Source organism: Coregonus lavaretus (genome assembly GCF_964263955.1).
Source record: "Coregonus lavaretus genome assembly, chromosome: 7".
Classification (NCBI taxonomy): Eukaryota; Metazoa; Chordata; class Actinopteri; order Salmoniformes; family Salmonidae; genus Coregonus; species Coregonus lavaretus.
In genome coordinates this window covers 60915970-60938046 of record NC_139994.1, presented here as the reverse complement: position 1 = coordinate 60938046, position 22077 = coordinate 60915970, and the positions used below count along the sequence as shown (strand labels likewise).

General features: G+C 45.7%; 1 protein-coding gene across 2 annotated transcripts in view; it reads left to right on the top strand.

The window, feature by feature from the left end:
* Window positions 1-22077, top strand: part of LOC311132425 (TBC1 domain family member 14-like) — a gene marked incomplete at its 5' end in the record, with an annotated part of 62633 nt that overhangs the window by 33528 nt on the left and 7028 nt on the right. For both annotated transcript variants that reach the window (XM_084165717.1, XM_084165716.1), the window contains 7 exons: window positions 1110-1237; window positions 5994-6076; window positions 6582-6806; window positions 7730-7813; window positions 8272-8366; window positions 15304-15375; window positions 20938-21066. In XM_084165717.1, coding sequence (XP_084021843.1) covers window positions 1110-1237; window positions 5994-6076; window positions 6582-6806; window positions 7730-7813; window positions 8272-8366; window positions 15304-15375; window positions 20938-21066 — 816 coding nt within the window. The remainder of the gene's footprint in view (window positions 1-1109; window positions 1238-5993; window positions 6077-6581; window positions 6807-7729; window positions 7814-8271; window positions 8367-15303; window positions 15376-20937; window positions 21067-22077) is intronic.

The following is a 22077-nucleotide window of genomic DNA, read 5'->3' as shown; positions in this document are numbered from 1 at the left end:
ATTAAAACGACTTAGAATGAATGTGTTTCCATCCTAGGGTCATGCACTACTCATAAAAACAATATTGTGATATGCCATTTTGTCCCGTATGGCCCAGCCCCATCAGTCACCAGCCAGTGTACTGACTGGCAGATAGCCCTCTCTTGGGCTTGTGTGTCCTGACCCCTCATCACACACTGATCGCTCTGTCCCTACATCTTACAGTGCAGCGCTATCTCTCTGTTGACTCAGGCTGTGACCTTTTTGTGCTGCGCACACACACACACACACACACACACACACACACACACACACACACCTGTGAGTGAGTCAACTTTCTGTCAGTGTTTAACTGCTTCCGTGGCCGGAGTCCTAATGGCCAGGCCGTCACGCGCCCCACTCTGTGACACACAGAGGGACACACTCATTAGATAGGGGACGCTAAGGGCCAGGGGGCTGAACTCAGGCTTATAGCGCGTGAGTGTGAGTGTGAGTGTGAGTGTGAGTGTGAGTGTGAGTGTGAGTGTGAGTGTGAGTGTGAGTGTGAGTGTGAGTGTGAGTGTGAGTGTGAGTGTGAGTGTGAGTGTGAGTGTGAGTGTGAGTGTGAGTGTGAGTGTGCGTGTGCGTGTGCGTGTGGACCAGGGGACAAAATAAGTATTGAGGAAATGAAATGTCAGACCCCTAGCTTTTCTCTATTAGCTGACTCTGCTCTGATCCATATTGAGGTTTAATAAGATGCTTCTAGTTTTTTTCTTTTGTTTTTTAAATGTAATTTTACCAGACCACAGATCTGCATTCACATCCCATTGAGGATTTAGCTTATCATGTCTTATGAAATGGAATTTGAAACAACTGAACAACTACTGAGCCATTAGATTTCAATTAGACTTTCCTGGTTGTTCAATCGGGTGAATAAAGCCAAGTGTCTGTCTTGATATTTTATTGTACCTTTTTGAGTATATTCTTTGTGGGTGTGCTTGAAGTTTTTGTCTAGAGGAATATGAGACTAAAAGTGGCTGGTAGGACCTTGGCAAATAAAAACATTGTACATATTTGCATTGTACGCGTGAGGTAAGTGTGTGTGTGTGTGTGTATTATGTTTGAATGTGTGTGTTTTGTGTCTGTTCTAGGAATATGAAACTAAAAGTAGCAGAGCTGGACCTGGTCACAGTCCCCCGTCTCCTAGACAGAGTGTCAGGAAGAACCTGGACTTTGAGCCCCACTCCACCACAGCACTTATACTGGAGGACCGTCCTGCGTACGTCACACACACACACACACACACACACACACACACACACACACACACACACACACACACACACACACACACACACTTATACTAGACAGGGTTCACAAACACACACTCACACACACAGCACCCTCTTGTACAGTCTAGTGGTATTACCTGGCTCTGGACATTATTGAAGGAAAGGTGGGGGCTTTCAACAAACTGTTTAATGATTCTGTGCAGTCATAAAACCACAGCCCGAGTATTCACTGAGTATTCCATGACATAGACTGACCAGGTGAATCCAGGTGAGAGCTGTGATTCCTTTTTGATGTCACTTGTTAAATGCACTTCAATCAGTGTAGATGAAAGGGAGGAGACCGGTTAAAGAAAGATGTTTAAGCCTTGAGACAATTGAGACGTGGATTGTGTACGTGTGCCATTCAGAGGGTTATGTAGCAGCTTGGTAGAGGGGGATGAGTGTTTCTACTGTTGAGTCATGGATCAGACTTCCATTTCCCTTTTGGGGGATTGACTGTCTAACCATGATCAACATGATGCCAGCCCATCTCCTTCTCTGTCCTCTACAGGGCTGCCCATCTCCTTCTCTGTCCTCTACAGGGCTGCCCAGCTCTTTCTCTGTCCTCTACAGGGCTGCCCAGTTATTTCTCTGTCCTCTACAGGGCTGCCCAGCTCTTTCTCTGTCCTCTACAGGGCTGCCCAGCTCTTTCTCTGTCCTCTACAGGGCTGCCCAGCTCTTTCTCTGTCCTCTACAGGGCTGCCCAGCTCTTTCTCTGTCCTCTACAGGGCTGCCCAGCTCTTTCTCTGTCCTCTACAGGGCTGCCCAGCTCTTTCTCTGTCCTCTACAGGGCTGCCCAGTTATTTCTCTGTCCTCTACAGGGCTGCCCAGCTCTTTCTCTGTCCTCTACAGGGCTGCCCAGCTCTTTCTCTGTCCTCTACAGGGCTGCCCAGCTCTTTCTCTGTCCTCTACAGGGCTGCCCAGCTCTTTCTCTGTCCTCTACAGGGCTGCCCATCTCTTTCTCTGTCCTCTACAGGGCTGCCCATCTCCTTCTCTGTCCTCTACAGGGCTGCCCATCTCCTTCTCTGTCCTCTACAGGGCTGCCCAGCTCTTTCTCTGTCCTCTACAGGGCTGCCCATCTCCTTCTCTGTCCTCTACAGGGCTGCCCATCTCCTTCTCTGTCCTCTACAGGGCTGCCCAGCTCTTTCTCTGTCCTCTACAGGGCTGCCCATCTCTTTCTCTGTCCTCTACAGGGCTGCCCAGCTCTTTCTCTGTCCTCTACAGGGCTGCCCAGCTCTTTCTCTGTCCTCTACAGGGCTGCCCAGCTCTTTCTCTGTCCTCTACAGGGCTGCCCATCTCTTTCTCTGTCCTCTACAGGGCTGCCCATCTCCTTCTCTGTCCTCTACAGGGCTGCCCATCTCCTTCTCTGTCCTCTACAGGGCTGCCCATCTCCTTCTCTGTCCTCTACAGGGCTGCCCATCTCCTTCTCTGTCCTCTACAGGGCTGCCCAGCTCTTTCTCTGTCCTCTACAGGGCTGCCCAGCTCTTTCTCTGTCCTCTACAGGGCTGCCCAGCTCTTTCTCTGTCCTCTACAGGGCTGCCTACAGGGCTGGGGATCTTTCTTGTTCTGTCTTTGTCATACACAGCAGATGATACACTGAGTATATTTAAGCAATAAGGCACCTCTGGGGTTTGTGGTATATGGCCAATATACCACGGCTAAGGGCTGTTCTTATGCACGACGCAACTCGGGGTGCCTGGACACAGCCCTTAGCCGTGGTATATTGGCCATATATCACAAACCCCAGAGGTGCCTTACTGCTATTATAAACTGGTTAGCAATGTAATTAGAGCAGTAAAAATAAATGTTTTGTCATACCCGTGATATACCACGGCTTTCAGCCAATCAGCATTAAGGGCTCGAACCACCTAGTTTATAAAAAGTATTCACTGAGTATTCCATGACATAACCTGACCAAGTGAATCCAGTCATGACGGCAGTGAAATTCCACATGACCGTTTAGTCACGGTTATTAGGCTTCTCCAAGCTCTGATGCTGCTGATGGTCAATAGTATCCTACCAAACTTGCTAAATGCCTGGTACTCAGCACTCTATTGTCCCTCTAATCATTGACTGCATTTTGGAACATTCGCACTTTTAGCATACTGCCGTGTGCATTGTTGCTTCACTTATAATGTGAAGAAATAGCCTAATAGTTTATCAACATTTGTAAGCTAAACGTTTTGATCTGTTGTGTCAGCCTCATTGTTTTAAAATGTTTTTTTGGATGCTAGTGGTTGTATTAATTTGGGATCTGTCGCATCCCACAACTGTCCCAGACTATGTTTTGGAGTATTTATTTCTCTCACAGAATAGAATAGGTCAACTTTTGTACTACGGGGGATAGTAGATTGACATAGGCTAGTTCTTTTGCTGTTCGGTAGGCCGACTCATATTGTTGGCTGACGAAAAGTAAATGTGGACAGTTCTTCCAACATCTTCAATATGCGCCTCGGAATTCGATAAGGACGCGCGCACTTGTGTCCCCGATGTGTCAGTCTTCCCTTGTAGCCTGTGAGAAGGACCCGATCACGTGACGGGCATTGGCTAATACAACTTGATATCTGAGAGAGCCATGTGAGTGAGAGATGCTTCGTAGCACGCAGCCGGGAGAAGGGAATTATTATATTCAGCCCAAGGGCACAATGGCCACTGTCCGCAAAAGGCATGGATTTTTTTAGGGGGCATTACTGCCACACAAAGGGGATGCCGCCTGGAAATTTGAGGCGTGTGCAGCCTGCCCAAAGCAGAGCTCATGCCTTTCATGCAACTTTTTTCAAGTAATCATTAGAGTCACATCATGCACCCTTAGAATGCATAAAAAATCAAAACATATAGCCCAACATTTGTATCGCAACTAAAGTTGCATAAATAACTCTAAATTAAGCATATAGGAGGACCTGTTTCTTTGTTAACCGCTCAACACAGAATAACCGCATGTGCACACTCCCTCAAATGGTTTGGAGAAAATTGTATTCAGATATGGTCAATTGTATTCTTCATACTATAATATAATGCCATGGAATTCTAAGCAAATTTTGTCTGCTAAATTAACTAGTGTAGCCCACAGCCATATGGCATAGCCTAACTTAAGGACAACGCAGAGTATGCTATTCTGTTCTTCTGAAATGGACTACATTTTCTTCATATCATGTTTCTTTAGACCTGTCTAAAATAAAGAATGGATTTATAAGACTTTTTAAAATGTAGATCTTCCAAAGTTCTGCATCAGTGGCTTGTAGGCTATGCGTGGATGCCAGGAGATGCTAAATGTTTTTATGTTAATAACGGTCAATTACCGTGAGACCGGCAGTTATTTTCTTGATCATCACCGGCTGACAATTTCATGAACGCCACAGCCCTAGCCAGGCGCACCGGTTTGTATCAAGAACTGCAACGCTGCTGTGCTTTTCACACTCAACATTTTCCTGTGTATCAACAATGGTCCACCACCCAAAGGACGTCCAGCCATCTTGACACAACCTTTCCCCGACCAATTGTGGCTGTTCTGAGGGCAAAAGGGGGGGAGGTGGGTGGTGCGCCCACACAACGGTAACTCAATATTAGGAAAGTGTTCCTAATGTTTTGTATACTCAGTCAGTCTTCTCTCCTCTCTCTCTCGCTCTCTCGCTCTCTCGCTCTCTCGCAGTAGTTAGAGGCTCCTGACAGTTTAGTGGCCCTCTCTCTTGCAGTAAAGCAGCTTCGAGTGGGCCTCCCTGCTGTTTGTGTATGCACATTTTCTGTGTTGAAGCATGTTATGCAAACATGGTAAACGTATTGAATATTTAGAGGTTCAAGTGTAAGGTGGGCTGTGTGGGTGTGTTTTTATTTTTATTTTTATTAAGTCAGATCAGCAGGAGGGTTGGCTTAGTGAATCAATCATCTGAGACCAGGCCAAGGTCACTCAAGGTCTCTCTCCCCCTTTCCATCCCTCCCTCTCCCCCTTTCCATCTCTCCCTCTCCCCCTTTCCATCTCTCCCCCTTTCCATCCCTCCCTCTCCCCCTTTCCATCCCTCCCTCTCCCCCTTTCCATCTCTCCCCCTTTCCATCTCTCCCTCTCCCCCTTTCCATCCCTCCCTCTCCCCCTTTCCATCTCTCCCTCTCCCCCTTTCCATCTCTCCCTCTCCCCCTTTCCATCTCTCCCCCTTTCCATCTCTCCCTCTTTCCATCCCTCCCTCTCCCCCTTTCCATCTCTCCCCCTTTCCATCCATCTCTCCCCTTTTCCATCCCTCCCTCTCCCCCTTTCATCCCTCCCTCTCCCCCTTTCCATCTCTCCCTCTCCCCCTTTCCATCTCTCCCCCTTTCCATCTCTCCCTCTCCCCCTTTCCATCCCTCCCTTTCCATCCCTCCCTCTCCCCCTTTCCATCCATCTCTCCCCCTTTCATCCCTCCCTCTCCCCCTTTCCATCTCTCCCTCTCCCCCTTTCCATCTCTCCCCCTTTCCATCCCTCCCTCTTCCCCTTTCCATCTCTCCCTCTCCCCCTTTCCATCTCTCACCCTTTCCATATCTCCCCCTTTCCATCCCTCCCTCTCCCCCTTTCCATATCTCCCCCTTTCCATCCCTCCCTCTCCCCCTTTCCATCCCTCCCTCACTCATTCTTTTCATCAGCTTTCTTCTCCTCCACCATGAATAATGCAAGGCACCGAGTTCAAACCATGTGCGCACACACACAGTCACTCACTACAACGTGTGTGTGTGTTGCAGTAATCTGCCAGCCAAGCCTGCGGAGGAGGCCCAGAAACACAGACAACAGTATGAGGAGATGGTGGCCCAGGCCAAGAAAAGAGGTGAGGATTTATTATGTATTTACTAATCTGGATCATACCTCTTTTATAAGGACATTCCCTCACCCAGGGCTATAGATGCTCTCCTATCTGTCATGACCTCTCATAGTCAAAAGGAACAGATGCCTATCCACCTCTCCAGCTCTTTAGGCTACGTTTACACAGGCAGCACAATTCTGATCTTTCTGCCAAAAGAGCTGATCTGATGGTCAAAAGACCAATTAGTGGAAAAAGATCAGAATTGGACTGCCTGTGTAAAAGCAGCCTTGGCCATTTCTTGTCCCCTCTCCATCATGAAAACTGACTGGATGGGTTCCCACTGCTCTTCTACAGACATGACATCCCTACAGATCAGTGGTCTTCGAAGGATACAATATCATATCTAATGTAATAGACTGATGATATGTCACTATTATATTGTCATCTAACACTCTCTCCTCCCTCTCTCCTCCCTCTCTCCCTCCCTGCCTCCCTCCCTCCCTCCCTCCCTCCCTCCCTGCCTCTGTAGAGCTCAAGGAGGCCCAGAAGAGGAGGAAGCAGCTGGAGGACAGGTGTAGGGTGGAGGATGGCATCGGCAACGCCGCCCAGACCTGGAACCAGGAGATTCTGCCCAACTGGAGCACCATGTGTACCTCTCGGCGGGTCAGGGAGCTCTGGTGGCAGGGTGTGCCCCCTAGCGTAAGGGGCAAGGTCTGGAGCCTGGCGGTGGGCAACGAGCTCAACATCACTCACGGTAGGACACACACACCTCACCGTAGGCCTGAGAGAGGCTACTGAATTATACACACCCCTTATCGCCTTACTGTGTGTGTGTGTGTGTGTGTGTGTGTGTGTGTGTGTGTGTGTGTGTGTGTGTGTGTGTGTGTGTGTGTGTGTGTGTGTGTGTGTGTGTGTGTGTGTGTGTGTGTGTGTGTGTGTGTGTGTGTGTGTGTGTGTGTGTGTGTGTGTGTGTGTGTGTGTGTGTGTGTGTGTGTGTGTGTGTGTGTGTGTGTGTGTGTGAGGGGAAAAAGAGGACTTAGAATACTGTAGATACCAGAGGTCTCAATTTCAGCATGACTCAGTGAAAAAACACCCCCTCTGGTGGCCCATTTTGTCTGTTACAGCCAAGCCAAATGGGATCATGTATCAACGTGACACACACAAACACATTGACAATTTTTCTTGGTCTTTGTAAGTCAATTACAACGCCAAAGAGAGGGTAAAGAGGAAGAGCGAAGGTACACGGCTGAATGCTCACCTGATGCAATTTAGCTTCAACTGGACACACACACACATACAAATGCTAATACGTGCCCTTCACTTTCACTGAGATATGAATCCCTTCACACAGACTTGCAGTGTGTGCGTGTGTGCGCTCTCTCGCTCCTCGCTGGCTTCAGTTATCCTCACTAGAGAGCAGTAGGTCTAGGACAAGGCCGGTAGATAAGCTCAGCGCCACTGAGACACTGAGTAGCTCTTCGGTAATGTAGAGAAGACCTTGAAAGTGTCCAGGCTTGATGTGCTGCAGCAGGCTTTCAGATAGCATTACTGTCATTGGCATAGTCCCTCTGTGGTTTACTACCATGTTAATTGTAGCAACGGCGTGTTCAAGGGCAGGTTTTAGTGTGTGTGTGTGTGTGCATATAGTGATCGGTGATGTGTTGTATTCCTCCACAGAGCTGTATAACATCTGTCTGGCCAGGGCCAGGGACAAGTGGAAGTCTATGCCTACAACACCACCCACAGAACCAGTGACTGAAGGTAGAGAAGGACAAATATACTTCTCCCCTCTTTCTTCTCCCCTCTTTCTTCTCCCTTCGTCTCTCAGTTTTAATCCCCTTTTTTTGTTTTCTTTTTTTGTTTAGGGGGTAGATCAGCTTTAATATTTTAGATAGAGGGAAGTTACAATCTATGTAATTGTCTGCATCACTTCCAATCCCCCATATGTTTTTTTCTCTCTCGCATATATATACATGCATACATACACAACCTTTAAAAAATATATATTTCCCTTTATTACTTTCCAACCCCACCACCCTTCTTTCTCTGAAGTGCTGTTGGAAACGTTTTACCTCCCTCACAGAGGGCTGAGAATTTCAATCTGACTCGCATTGAGTCTAAAAAAATCCTACAGAAGGTTAGGGAACATGAGTTGGCTAAAAGAAGTGTGTGATTTGTTGAATGTTTCAGTATGTTTCTAATATTGTGTGTGTGTGTAGATGCAGGTTCGTCTCTGGCAGACAGAGAGGCCAGTCTGGAGCTCATCAAGCTGGACATCTCCAGAACCTTCCCCCATCTCTGTATCTTTCAACAGGTCAGTGGCCGAACAACAACCACAACTGTTTATGACATCATCGATGATCTCTGTGTCCACTCTTTATTCAGTTGTGGTCCTCTGTAGCTCAGTTGGTAGAGCATGGCGCTTGCTACACCAGATTAGTAGGTTCAATTCCCGGGACCACCTGTGCATAAACTGTATGCACACGTGACTAAGTCGCTTTGGCTAAATGGCAATTTTTCTTCTTCTTCTTCTTCTTCTTATTATTATGATATTAGTTGATGAAATTAAATTAATCAGTCTCTCTCTATCTATGTATCTATCGAAACTCAGCAAAAAATATAAACGTCCCTTTTTCAGGACCCTGTCTTTCAAAGATAATTCATAAAAATCCAAATAACTTCACAGATCTTCATTGTAAAGGGTTTAAACACTGTTTCCCATGCTTGTTCAATGAACTATAAACAATTAATGAACATGCACTGTGGAAGGTCGTTAAGACACTAACAGCTTACAGACTGTAGGCAATTAAGGTCACAGTTATGAAAACTTAGGACACTAAAGAGGCCTTTCTACTGACTCTGAAAAACACCAAAAGAAAGATGTCCAGGGTCCCTGCTCATCTGCGTGAACGTGCCTTAGGCATGCTGCAAGGAGGCATGAGGATTGCAGATGTGGCCAGGGCAATGAATTGCAACGTCCGTGCTGTGAGACGCCTAAGACAGCGCTACAGGGAGACAGGACGGACAGCTGATCGTCCTCGCAGTGGCAGACCACGTGTAACAACACCTGCACAGGATCGGTACATCCGAACATCACACCTGCGGGACAGGTACAGGATGGCAACAACAACTGCCCGAGTTACACCAGGAACGCACAATCCCTCCATCAGTGCTCAGACTGTCCGCAATAGGCTGAGAGAGGCTGGACTGAGGGCTTGTAGGCCTGTTGTAAGGCAGGTCCTCACCAGACATCACCGGCAACAACGTCGCCTATGGGCACAAACCCACCGTTGCTGGACCAGACAGGACTGGCAAAAAGTGCTCTTCACTGACGAGTCGCGGTTTTGTCTCAAAAGGGGTGATGGTCTGATTGCCGTTTATCGTCGAAGGAATGAGCGTTACACCGAGGGCTGTACTCTGGAGCGGGATCGATTTGGAGGTGGAGGGTCCGTCATGGTCTGGGGCGGTGTGTCACAGCATCATCGGACTGAGCTTGTTGTCATTGCAGGCAATCTCAACGCTGTGGGTTATCCTGACATGACCCTCCAGCATGACAATGCCACCAGCCATACTGCTCGTTCTGTGCGTGATTTCCTGCAAGACAGGAATGTCAGTGTTATGCCATGGCCAGCGAAGAGCCCATATCTCAATCCCATTGAGCACGTCTGGGACCTGTTGGATTGGAGGGTGAGGGCTAGGTCCCCCCAGAAATGTCTGGGAATTGGCAGGTGCCTTGGTGGAAGAGTGGGGTAACATCTCACAGCAAGAACAGGCAAATCTGGTGCAGTCCATGAGGAGAAGATGCAATGCAGTACTTAATGCATCTGGTGGCCACACCAGATACTGACTGTTCCTTTTGATTTGGACCCCCCCTTTGTTCAGGGACAAATTATTCAATTTCTGTTAGTCACATGTCTGTGAAACTTGTTCAGTTTATGTCTGTTGTTGAATCTTGTTATGTTCATAAAAATATTTACACATGTTAAGTTTGCTGAAAATAAACACAGTTGACAGTGAGAGGACGTTTCATTTTTTTTGCTGAGTTTACATATATATGTTATTTCATTATTTTGATGTCTTCACTGTTATTCTACAATTGTAGAAAATAGTAAAAATAAAGAAAACCCTTGAATGAGTAGGTCTGTCCAAACGTTTGAGTGGTACTGTATATATAATGTTTGAGAGACCAGAGTTGGCAGAACTGAGTACTCGGTTTGGTGTAGGGTTTGAGCATACCCTGAAGGTAAGGAGGGGAAGTTCCCCTACATTGACTGATGCAACACACCAACAATCTCACCCACACACCGAGATTGGTGACGTTCACATGAGCAACGTATACAGAACAAAAATATATAACGCAACAATTTCAATTATAGTTCATATAAAGAAATCAGTCAATTGAAATAAATAAATAAATCTATGGATTTCACATGACTGGGCAGGGGCGAAGCCATGGGTGGACCTGGAAGGGCACGCCAGCCTAGGACACCACATCCGGCTTCTTTACCAGCGGGATTGTCTGAGACCAGTCACCCGGACAGCTGATGAAACTGAGGAGTATTTCTGTCTGTAATAAAGCCCTTTTGTAGCTGAAAAACTCATTCTGATTGGCTGGGCCTGGCTCCCCAGTGGGTGGACCTATGCCCTTCCAGGTCCACCCATGGCTGCGCCCCTGCCCAGTCATGTGAAATCCATAGATTAGGGCCTAATTTATTTATTTCAATTGACTGATTTCTTTATATGAACTATAATTGAAATTGTTGCGTTATATATTTTTGTTCTGTATACGTTGCTCATGTGAACGTCACCAATCTCGGTGTGTGGGTGAGATTGTTGGTGTGTTGCATCAGTCAATGTAGGGGAACTTCCCCTCCTTACCTTCAGGCTATGCTCAAACCCTACACCCAAACCGAGTACTCAGTTCTGCCACCTCTGGTCTCTCAAACATTATATATACAGTACCACTCAAAACGTTTGGACAGACCTACTCATTCAAGGGTTTTCTTTATTTTTACTATTTTCTACATTGTAGAATAATAGTGAAGACATCAAAACTATGAAATAACACATATGGAATCATGTAGTAACCCAAAAAGTGTTAAACAAATCAAAATAGATTTTAGATTCTTCAAAGTAGCCACCCTTTGCCTTGACAGCTTTGCACACTCCTGGCATTCTCTCAACCAGCTTCATGAGGTAGTCACCTGGAATGCATTTCAATTAACAGGTGTGCCTTCTTAAAAGTTAATTTGTGGAATTTCTTTCCTTCTTAATGCATTTGAGCCAATCAGTTGTGTTGTGACAAGGTAGGGGGGTATACAGAAGATAGCCCTATTTGTTAAAAGACCAAGTACATATTATGGCAAGAACAGCTCAAATAAGCAAAGTGAAACAATGGTCCATCATTACTTTAAGACATGAAGGTCAGTCAATATGGAACATTTCAAGAACTTTTAAAGTTTCTTCAAGTGCAATCACAAAAACCATCAAGCGCTATGATGAAACTGGCTCTTATGGGGACCACCACAGGAATGGAAGACCCAGTTACCTCTGAGACGCGGTGTGGGTGAGCGGATGATCTCTGCATGTGTATTTCCCACTGTAAAGCACGGAGGAGGAGGTGTTATGCTGTGGGGGTGCTTTGCTGGTGACACTGTCTGTGATTTATTTAGAATTCAAGTCATTCTGCAGTGATACGCCATCCCATCTGGTTTGGGCTTATTGGGACTATCATTTGTTTTCAACAGGACAATGATCCAACACACTTCCAGGCTGTGTAAGGGCTATTTGACCAAGAAGGAGATTGATGGGGTGCTGAATCAGATGACCTGGCCTCCACAATCCCCCGACCTCAACCCAATTGAGATGGTTTGGGATGAGTCGGACGGCAGAGTGAAGGAATAGCAGCCAACAAGTGCTAAGCATATGTGGGAACTCCTTCAAGACTGTTGGAAAAGCGTTCCAGGTGAAGCTGGTTGAGAGAATGCCAAGAGCGTGCAAAGCAAAGGGTGGCTATTTGAAGAATCTCAAATATGAAATATATTTTGATTTGTTTAACACTTTTTTTGGTTACTACATGATTCCATATGTGTTATTTAATAGTTTTGTTGTCTTCACTGTTATTCTACAATGTAGTAAATAGTAAAAATAAAGACAAACCCTTGAATGAGTTGTGAAGTGTGTCCAGTCCCCTCCTGTAGGGGTACGTGCTCAGTCCCCTCCTGTACTCCCTGTTCACTCATGACTGCATGGCCAGGCACGACTCCAACACCATCATTTAAGTTTTCCGATGACACAACAGTGAGACAGCCCATAGGGAGGAGGTCAGAGACCTGGCCGTATGGTGCCAGGACAACAACCTCTCCCGCAACGTGATCAAGACAAAGGAGATGATTGTGGACTACAGGAAAAATAAGAGGACCGAGCACGCCCCCATTCTCATCAACGGGGCTGTAGTGGAGCAGGTTGAGAGCTTCAAGTTCCTTGGTGTCCACATCACCAACAAACTAACATGGTCCAAGCACACCAAGACAGTCGTGAAGAGGGCATGACAAAACCTATTCCCCCTAAGGAGACTGAAAAGATTTGGCATGGGTCCTCAGATCCTCAAAAGGTTCTACAGCTGCACCATCGAGAGCATCCTGATTGGTTGCATCACTGCCTGGTATGGCAATTGCTCGGCCTCCGACCGCAAGGCACTACAGAGGGTAGTGCTTACGGCCCAGTACATCACTGGGGCCAAGCTTCCTGCCATCCAGGACCTCTATACCAGGCAGTGTCAGAGGAAGGCTCTAAAAATTGTCCGACTCCAGCCACCCTAGTTATAGACTGTTCTCTCTGCTACCACATGGCAAGCGGTACCGGAGCGCCAAGTCTAGGTCCAAGAGGCTTCTAAACAGCTTCTACCCCCAAGGCATAAGACTCCTGAACATCTAATCAAATGGCTACCCAGACTTTTACGCTGCTGCTACTCTGTTTATTATCTACATTTTACATTTTAGTCATTTAGCAGACGCTCTTATCCAGAGCAACTTACAGTTTTAGTGAGTGCATACATTTTTCATGCATAGTCACTTTAATAACTCTACCTACATGTACATATTACCTCAATTACCTCAACTAACCAGTGCCCCTGCATGTTGACTCCGTACCGGTACCCCCTGTACAGCTCTGGAAAAAATTAAGAGACCACTGCACATTTTTCTTAAATCATATCTCTACATGTATGACAGCCATTCCATTCCAGTGTCTGTTGAATTCCAACACAGGCACACCTCATTCTACTGAATTAGGTACTGATTAGGTGATCACCTGAACCAAATCTTATTTAACGAGGAAAAGTATAAAAACCACTGCTGGTCATCACTATCCTCTTGCAATAGGACCAGCTGGATGGCAAAAACAGTGCCAATAGTACCTCAAAAGTAATATTAATCAAAAAATAACTATTGACTTGCCAAAAGAGTTGAAAAGGAAAGTTTTGAGTGAGGAAAAGAAGGGTTCAATTCTGGCTTTACTGGCAGAGGGATACAGTGAGCGTCAGGTTGCTTCCATCCTTAAAATTTGAAAGACGGCGGTTCATAAGAACAAGGTCAAGCAGCAGACATTGGGGACAACAAAGCTACAGACTCTACTGACTGGGATGACCGCCAACTCATTCGAATGTCACTCAACAACCGTAGTATGACATCAAGTGACCTACAAAAAGAATGGCAAACGGCAGCTGGGGTGAAGTGCACGGCGAGGACGGTTCGAAACAGGCTCCTAGGGGCAGGGCTGAAGTCGTGCAAAGCTAGAAAAAAGCCCTTCATCAATGAGAAGCAAAGAAGAGCCAGGCTGTGGTTTGCAAAAGACCATAAGGATTGGACCGTAGAGGACTGGAGTAAGGTCATCTTCTCTGATGAGTCCAAATTTCAGCTTTGCCCAACACCTGGTCGTCTAATGGTTAGACGGAGACCTGGAGAGGCCTACAAGCCACAGTGTCTCGCACCCACTGTGAAATTTGGTGGAGGATCGGTGATGATCTGGGGGTGCTTCAACAAGGCTGGAATCGGGCAGATTTGTCTTTGTGAAGGACGCATGAATCAAGCCACGTACAAGGTTGTCCTGGAAGAAAACTTGCTTCCTTTTGCTCTGACATTGTTTCCCAACTCTGAGGATTGTTTTTTCCAGCAGGACAATGCGCCATGCCACACAGCCAGATCAATCAAGATGTGGATGGAGGACCACCAGATTAAGACCCTGTCATGGCCAGCCCAATCTCTAGACCTGAACCCCATTGAAAACTTCTGGAATGTGATCAAGAGGAAGATGGATGGTCACAAGCCATCAAACAAAGCCGAGCTGTTTGAATTTTTGCGCCAGGAGTAGCATAAAGTCACCCAACATCAATGTGAAAGACTGGTGGAGAGCATGCCAAGACGCTTAAAAGCTGTGATTGAAAATCAGGGTTATTCCACCAAATATTGATTTCTGAACTCTTCTGAAGTTAAAACATTAGTATTGTGTTGTTAAAAAATGAACATGAACTTATTTTCTTAGCATTATTCGAGGTCTAACAACACTGCATCTTTTTTGTTATTTTGACCAGTTGTCATTTTCTGCAAATAAATGCTCTAAATGACAATATTTTTATTTGGAATTTGGGAGAAATGTTGTCAGTAGTTTATAGAATAAAACAAAAATGTTAATTTCACCCAAACACATACCTATAAATAGTAAAACCAGAGAAACTTATATTTTTGCAGTGGTCTCTTAATTTTTTCCAGAGCTGTATATAGCCTCGCTATTGTTATTTTTACTGCTGCTCTTTAATTATTTGTTAATTTTATTTCATATTATTTTATATTGTATTTTTTTGTATTTTTTGGTTTTGGTATTCTTAAAACTGCATTGTTGGTTAAGGGCTTGTAAGTTAGCAGTTCACTGTAGGGTCTACACCTGTTGTATTCGGTGCATGTGACAAATAAAAATTGATTGATTTGCATGAGTAGGTGTGTCTAAACTTTTGACTGGTACTGTATATATAAAAATATATAAATGCACTTGTCTTTTCCTACTAGCACTGACTTTGCTGATAACTACTTCATTGAAAGAAAATGTACTTGCTACGACTGATATGTGGTTGTCTCACCTAGCTATCTTAAGATGCACTAACTAAGTGGCTCTGGAAAAGAGCGTCTGCTAAATGACTAAAATGTAAATATATGTATTGTAGTTGTTAAAATATCACCCATGTTTTTTCTTCATAGGGAGGTCCGTACTACGACGTTCTGCACAGCGTTCTGGGAGCATACACCTGCTATAGGCCAGACGTGGGCTACGTAAGTATTAGTACACACACTCATGATCCTACTTCATGTCATCAGCTCACACACACACACACACACACACACACACACACACACACACACACAGACACACACACACACACACACACACACACACAGTGGGGAAAAAAAGTATTTAGTCAGCCACCAATTGTGCAAGTTCTCCCACTTAAAAAGATGAGAGAGGCCTGTAATTTTCATCATAGGTACACGTCAACTATGACAGACAAAATGAGAGAAAAAAATCCAGAAAACCACATTGTAGGATTTTTTATGAATTTATTTGCAAATTATGGTGGAAAATAAGTATTTGGTCAATAACAAAAGTTTCTCAATACTTTGTTATATACCCTTTGTTGGCAATGACACAGGTCAAACGTTTTCTGTAAGTCTTCACAAGGTTTTCACACACTGTTGCTGGTATTTTGGCCCATTCCTCCATGCAGATCTCCTCTAGAGCAGTGATGTTTTGGGGCTGTCGCTGGGCAACACAGACTTTCAACTCCCTCCAAAGATTTTCTATGGGGTTGAGATCTGGAGACTGGCTAGGCCACTCCAGGACCTTGAAATGCTTCTTACGAAGCCACTCCTTCGTTGCCCGGGCGGTGTGTTTGGGATCATTGTCATGCTGAAAGACCCAGCCACGTTTCATCTTCAATGCCCTTGCTGATGGGAGGTTTTCACTCAAAATCTCAAAATACATGGCCCCATTCATTCTTTCCTTTACACAGATCAGTCGTCCTGGTCCCTTTGCAGAAAAACAGCCCCAAAGCATGATGTTTCCACCCCCATGCTTCACAGTAGGTATGGTGTTCTTTGGATGCAACTCAGCATTCTTTGTCCTCCAAACACGACGAGTTGAGTTTTTACGAAAAATTTCTATTTTGGTTTCATCTGACCATATGACATTCTCCCAATCCTCTTCTGGATCATCCAAATGCACTCTAGCAAACTTCAGACAGGCCTGGACATGTACTGGCTTAAGCAGGGGGACACGTCTGGCACTGCAGGATTTGAGTCCCTGGCTGTGTTACTGATGGTAGGCTTTGTTACTTTGGTCCCAGCTCTCTGCAGGTCATTCACTAGGTCCCCCCGTGTGGTTCTGGGATTTTTGCTCACCGTTCTTGTGATCATTTTGACCCCACGGGGTGAGATCTTGTGTGGAGCCCCAGATCGAGGGAGATTATCAGTGGTCTTGTATGTCTTCCATTTCCTAATAATTGCTCCCACAGTTGATTTCTTCAAACCAAGCTGCTTACCTATTGCAGATTCAGTCTTCCCAGCCTGGTGCAGGTCTACAATTTTGTTTCTGGTGTCCTTTGACAGCTTTTTGGTCTTGGCCATAGTGGAGTTTGGAGTGTGACTGTTTGAACTTGTTATCAGTATAAAAGACACCTGTCCACAACCTCAAACAGGTGCCATTAATACAGGTAACGAGTGGAGGACAGAGGAGCCTCTTAAAGAAGTTGTTACAGGTCTGTGAGAGCCAGAAATCTTGCTTGTTTGTAGGTGACCAAATACTTATTTTCCACCATAATTTGCAAATAAATTCATTAAAAATCCTACAATGTGATTTTCTGGATTTTTCTTCCTCAATTTGTCCGTCATAGTTGACGTGTACCTATGATGAAAATTACAGGCCTCTCTCATCTTTTTAAGTGGGAGAACTTGCACAATTGGTGGCTGACTAAATACTTGTTTTCCCCACTGTAAGTATTTGATACATCAGAAAAGCAGAACTTAATATTTGGTACAGAAACCTTTGTTTGCAATTACAGAGATCATACGTTTCCTGTAGGTCTTGACTAGGTTTGCACACACTGCAGCAGGGATTTTGGCCCACTCCTCCATACAGACCTTCTCCAGATCCTTCAGGTTTTGGGGCTGTCGCTGGGCAATACGGACTTTCAGCTCCCTCCAAAGATTTTCTATTGGGTTCAGGTCTGGAGACTGGCTAGGCCACTCCAGGACCTTGAGATGCTTCTTACGGAGCCACTCCTTAGTTGCCCTGGCTGTGTGTTTCGGGTCGTTGTCATGCTGGAAGACCCAGCCACGACCCATCTTCAATGTTCTTACTGAGGGAAGGAGGTTGTTGGCAAAGATCTTGCGATACATGGCCCCATCCATCCTCCCCTCAATACAGTGCAGTCGTCCTGTCCCCTTTGCAGAAAAGCATCCTCAAAGAATGATGTTTCCACCTCCATGCTTCACGGTTGGGATGGTGTTCTTGGGGTTGTACTCATCCTTCTTCTTCCTCCAAACACGGCGAGTGGAGTTTAGACCAAAAAGCTATATTTTTGTCTCATCAGACCACATGACCTTCTCCCATTCCTCCTCTGGATCATCCAGATGGTCATTGGCAAACTTCAGATGGGCCTGGACATGCGCTGGCTTGAGCAGGGGGCCCTTGCGTGCGCTGCAGGATTTTAATCCATGAAGGCGTAGTGTGTTACTAATGGTTTTCTTTGAGACTGTGGTCCCAGCTCTCTTCAGGTCATTGACCAGGTCCTGCCGTGTAGTTCTGGGCTGATCCTTCACCTTCCTCATGATCATTGATGCCCCACGAGGTGAGATCTTGCATGGAGCCCCAGACCGAGGGTGATTGACCATCATCTTGAACTTCTTCCATTTTCTAATAATTGTGCCAACAGTTGTTGCCTTCTCACCAAGCTGCTTGCCTATTGTCCTGTAGCCCATCCCAGCCTTGTGCAGGTTTACAATTTTATCCCTGATGTCCTTACACAGCTCTCTGGTCTTGGCCATTGTGGAGAGGTTGGAGTCTGTTTGATTGAGTGCGTGGACAGGTGTCTTTTACACAGGTAACGAGTTCAAACAGGTGCAGTTAATACAGGTAATGAGTGGAGAACAGGAGGGCTTCTTAAAGAAAAACGAACAGGTCTGTGAGAGCTGGAATTCTTACTGGTTGGTAGGTGATCAAATACTTATGTCATGCAATAAAATGCAAATTAACTACTTAAAAATCATACAATGTGATTTTCTGGATTTTTGTTTTAGTTTCCGTCTCTCACAGTTTAAGTGTACCTATGATAAAAATGACAGACCTCTACATGCTTTGTAAGTAGGAAAATCGGCAAAATCGGCAGTGTATCAAATACTTGTTCTCCCCACTTTACATGTTCCTACTTCATATCATCAGCTCACACACACACACCTTATGAATTCCTCGTCGTCTTTGTGTGCATGCATAGTGTATCAGTGATAATGGCCCTGAGTTGTATATTGGTGCTTTTCTTTGGAAGCACGAGGGTCCTTACGGCCAAATGATGACGGCTTTATCAGAAACCATTGCTTCTCTCCGTCCTATGGTGTAAGGAGATCGAAAAGCATTGGACCTTAGGCTATATTCTGGACTGGCTCTGGGTCATACGTTAGCCTAAGGGCTTGTCCCAAATGGTGCCCTATTCCCTATAAAGTGCACTAGTTTTAACTAGAGCCAATTGGGGACTGGTCAAAAGTTGTGCACTATCTAGGGAATAAATTGTCATTTGGGACAGAGCCTAGCTCTGCTCTATGGAAACAGCCAGTATGTGTAGTGTGGGAGAGCCGAGCTGCAGGTCTCCATAGAGAGGGAGAGCCGAGCTGCAGGTCTCCATAGAGAGGGAGAGCCGAGCTGCAGGTCTCCATAGAGAGGGAGAGCTAAGCAGCAGGCCTCCATAGAGGGGGAGAGCCGAGCTGCAGGTCTCCATAGAGAGGGAGAGCCGAGCTGCAGGTCTCCATAGAGAGGGAGAGCTAAGCAGCAGGCCTCCATAGAGGGGGAGAGCTACGCAGCAGGTCTCCATAGAGAGAGAGAGCCGAGCTGCAGGTCTCCATAGAGGGGGAGAGCCGAGCTGCAGGTCTCCATAGAGAGGGAGAGCCGAGCTGCAGGTCTCCATAGAGGGTGAGAGCCGAGCTGCAGGCCTCCATCACTCCATCAGGATGACTCATACCTCTGATACATTTGACCACCCCACCTGGCACTTTCACTGGTGTGTGGGTGTTTGTGTGTGGGTGTTTGTGTGTGGGTGTTTGTGTGTGGGTGTTTGTGTGTGGGTGTTTGTGTGTGGGTGTTTGTGTGTGGGTGTTTGTGTGGGTGTTTTTGTGGGTGTTTGTGTGTGTGTGGGTTGGTGTTTGTGTGCTTACATCTGTGTATTCCAATGCAGCACTGACCTAGACGGTTCTCTCTTTTGATTCCATCACTCATCAATACGTCATCATGCTCTTTGAACCTTGAACCCAATAGAACTATTGCATTACTAAGGTTAACTTTCAGCTTGTTTGTTTATTGGCTCTGAGTCTGATTTTAAATGAGTTTCCAGTATGTGGTTAAGTCCTCTAGTGTCAGTGTGCTCTGATAGAGATGTGATCATGTACTGTGGCTTTCACAACTGCACAACACCACAGCCGTGCTGAGAAAAAGCCCACAGTGTGCTTTACAGAGAAATGTCTCAACTTCCTGGACTGACCCTATGTCAATCTGACTGTCTCCAAGGCATTCTGAAAGAGAGTTCACGTTAAAGGTGGATGACGTTGCAGCAGAAAGCACCACAGATATTGATATGAGCGCGATGCAAGACTTTGCTCACTCAGTCTCACGGAGCATCTGCACGTGTGCACAGGTGCACTTCACGCTGCTGCAACGTGGTACCTACACGACCAAAACAGCTGAGAAGTTCAGCCTCGCGCTTCAACGCTCTTAGTTGTTTTGGAAATTGACCCAGTACTGCTGTTTACTTTGTGTCATCTACGTCATCTCACTGAGTCTACCTTTAAGTGTTCTAGAATCGTTTTTGCCCTTCGCATTATTACTAGTTCTTGTAGTAAATGCCCCTAACACCACCATTAACACTAACAGTAAATGCCCCTAACACCACCATTAACACTAACAGTAAATGCCCCTAACACCACCATTAACACTAACAGTAAATGCCCCTAACACCACCATTAACACTAACAGTAAATGCCCCTAACACCACCATTAACACTAACAGTAAATGCCCCCAACACCACCATTAACACTAACAGTAAATGCCCCTAACACCACCATTAACACTAACAGTAAATGCCCCTAACACCACCATTAACACTAACAGTAAATGCCCCTAACACCACCATTAACACTAACAGTAAATGCCCCTAACACCACCATTAACACTAACAGTAAATGCCCCTAACACCACCATTAACACTAACAGTAAATGCCCCTAACACCACCATTAACACTAACAGTAAATGCCCCTAACACCACCCCACTACTAATAATAAACATCACACTCTCTCCTCCCTCTGTGTTCACAGTACTGACATACAGTTGATCAACGTGGCTACGGTACTGTAGCAGGCGTCAACGTGGCTACGGCACTGTAGCAGGCGTCAACGTGGCTACGGCACTGTAGCAGGCGTCAACGTGGCTACGGCACTGTAGCAGGCGTCAACGTGGCTACGGCACTGTAGCAGGCGTCGACGTGGCTACGGCACTGTAGCAGGCGTCAACATGGCCGCTTGTAACATAGTCACCATCACTACTTCTATAGTTAACGTCAGTCTCTGTGTGTTCAGGTGCAGGGTATGTCGTTCATCGCGGCGGTGCTGATCCTCAACCTGGACACGGCAGACGCCTTCATAGCTTTCGCCAACCTGCTGAACAAGCCCTGTCAGATGGCCTTCTTCAGAGTGGACCACAGCCTTGTGAGTACAGTACAGACAGACAGACAGACAGACAGACAGACAGACAGTTTTTGGTGTTTGTGCTGGGCTGGAATAAAAGCCTGCACATCCTGTTAGCGGTGATTTGCACACTACACCACTGCACTCATAGCACTTAGCACCCTGTTCACAACTGTAACCATGTGTTACTACATCATCTGACTGATAGTGTTATAGTGGTGTGAGGACTATGTGGTCTATATATCTGACTGATAGTGTTATAGTGGTGTGAGGACTATGTGGTCTATATATCTGACTGATAGTGTTATAGTGGTGTGAGGACTATGTGGTCTATATATCTGACTGATAGTGTTATAGTGGTGTGAGAACTATGTGGTCTATATATCTGACTGATAGTGTTATAGTGGTGTGAGGACTATGTGGTCTATATATCTGACTGATAGTGTTATAGTGGTGTGAGGACTATGTGGTCTATATATCTGACTGATAGTGTTATAGTGGTGTGAGGACTATGTGGTCTATATATCTGACTGATAGTGTTATAGTGGTGTGAGGACTATGTGGTCTATATATCTGACTGATAGTGTTATAGTGGTGTGAGGACTATGTGGTCTATATATCTGACTGATAGTGTTATAGTGGTGTGAGGACTATGTGGTCTATATATCTGACTGATAGTGTTATAGTGGTGTGAGGACTATGTGGTCTATATATCTGACTGATAGTGTTATAGTGGTGTGAGGACTATGTGGTCTATATATCTGACTGATAGTGTTATAGTGGTGTGAGGACTATGTGGTCTATATATCTGACTGATAGTGTTATAGTGGTGTGAGGACTATGTGGTCTATATATCTGACTGATAGTGTTATAGTGGTGTGAGGACTATGTGGTCTATATATCTGACTGATAGTGTTATAGTGGTGTGAGGACTATGTGGTCTATATATCTGACTGATAGTGTTATAGTGGTGTGAGGACTATGTGGTCTATATATCTGACTGATAGTGTTATAGTGGTGTGAGGACTATGT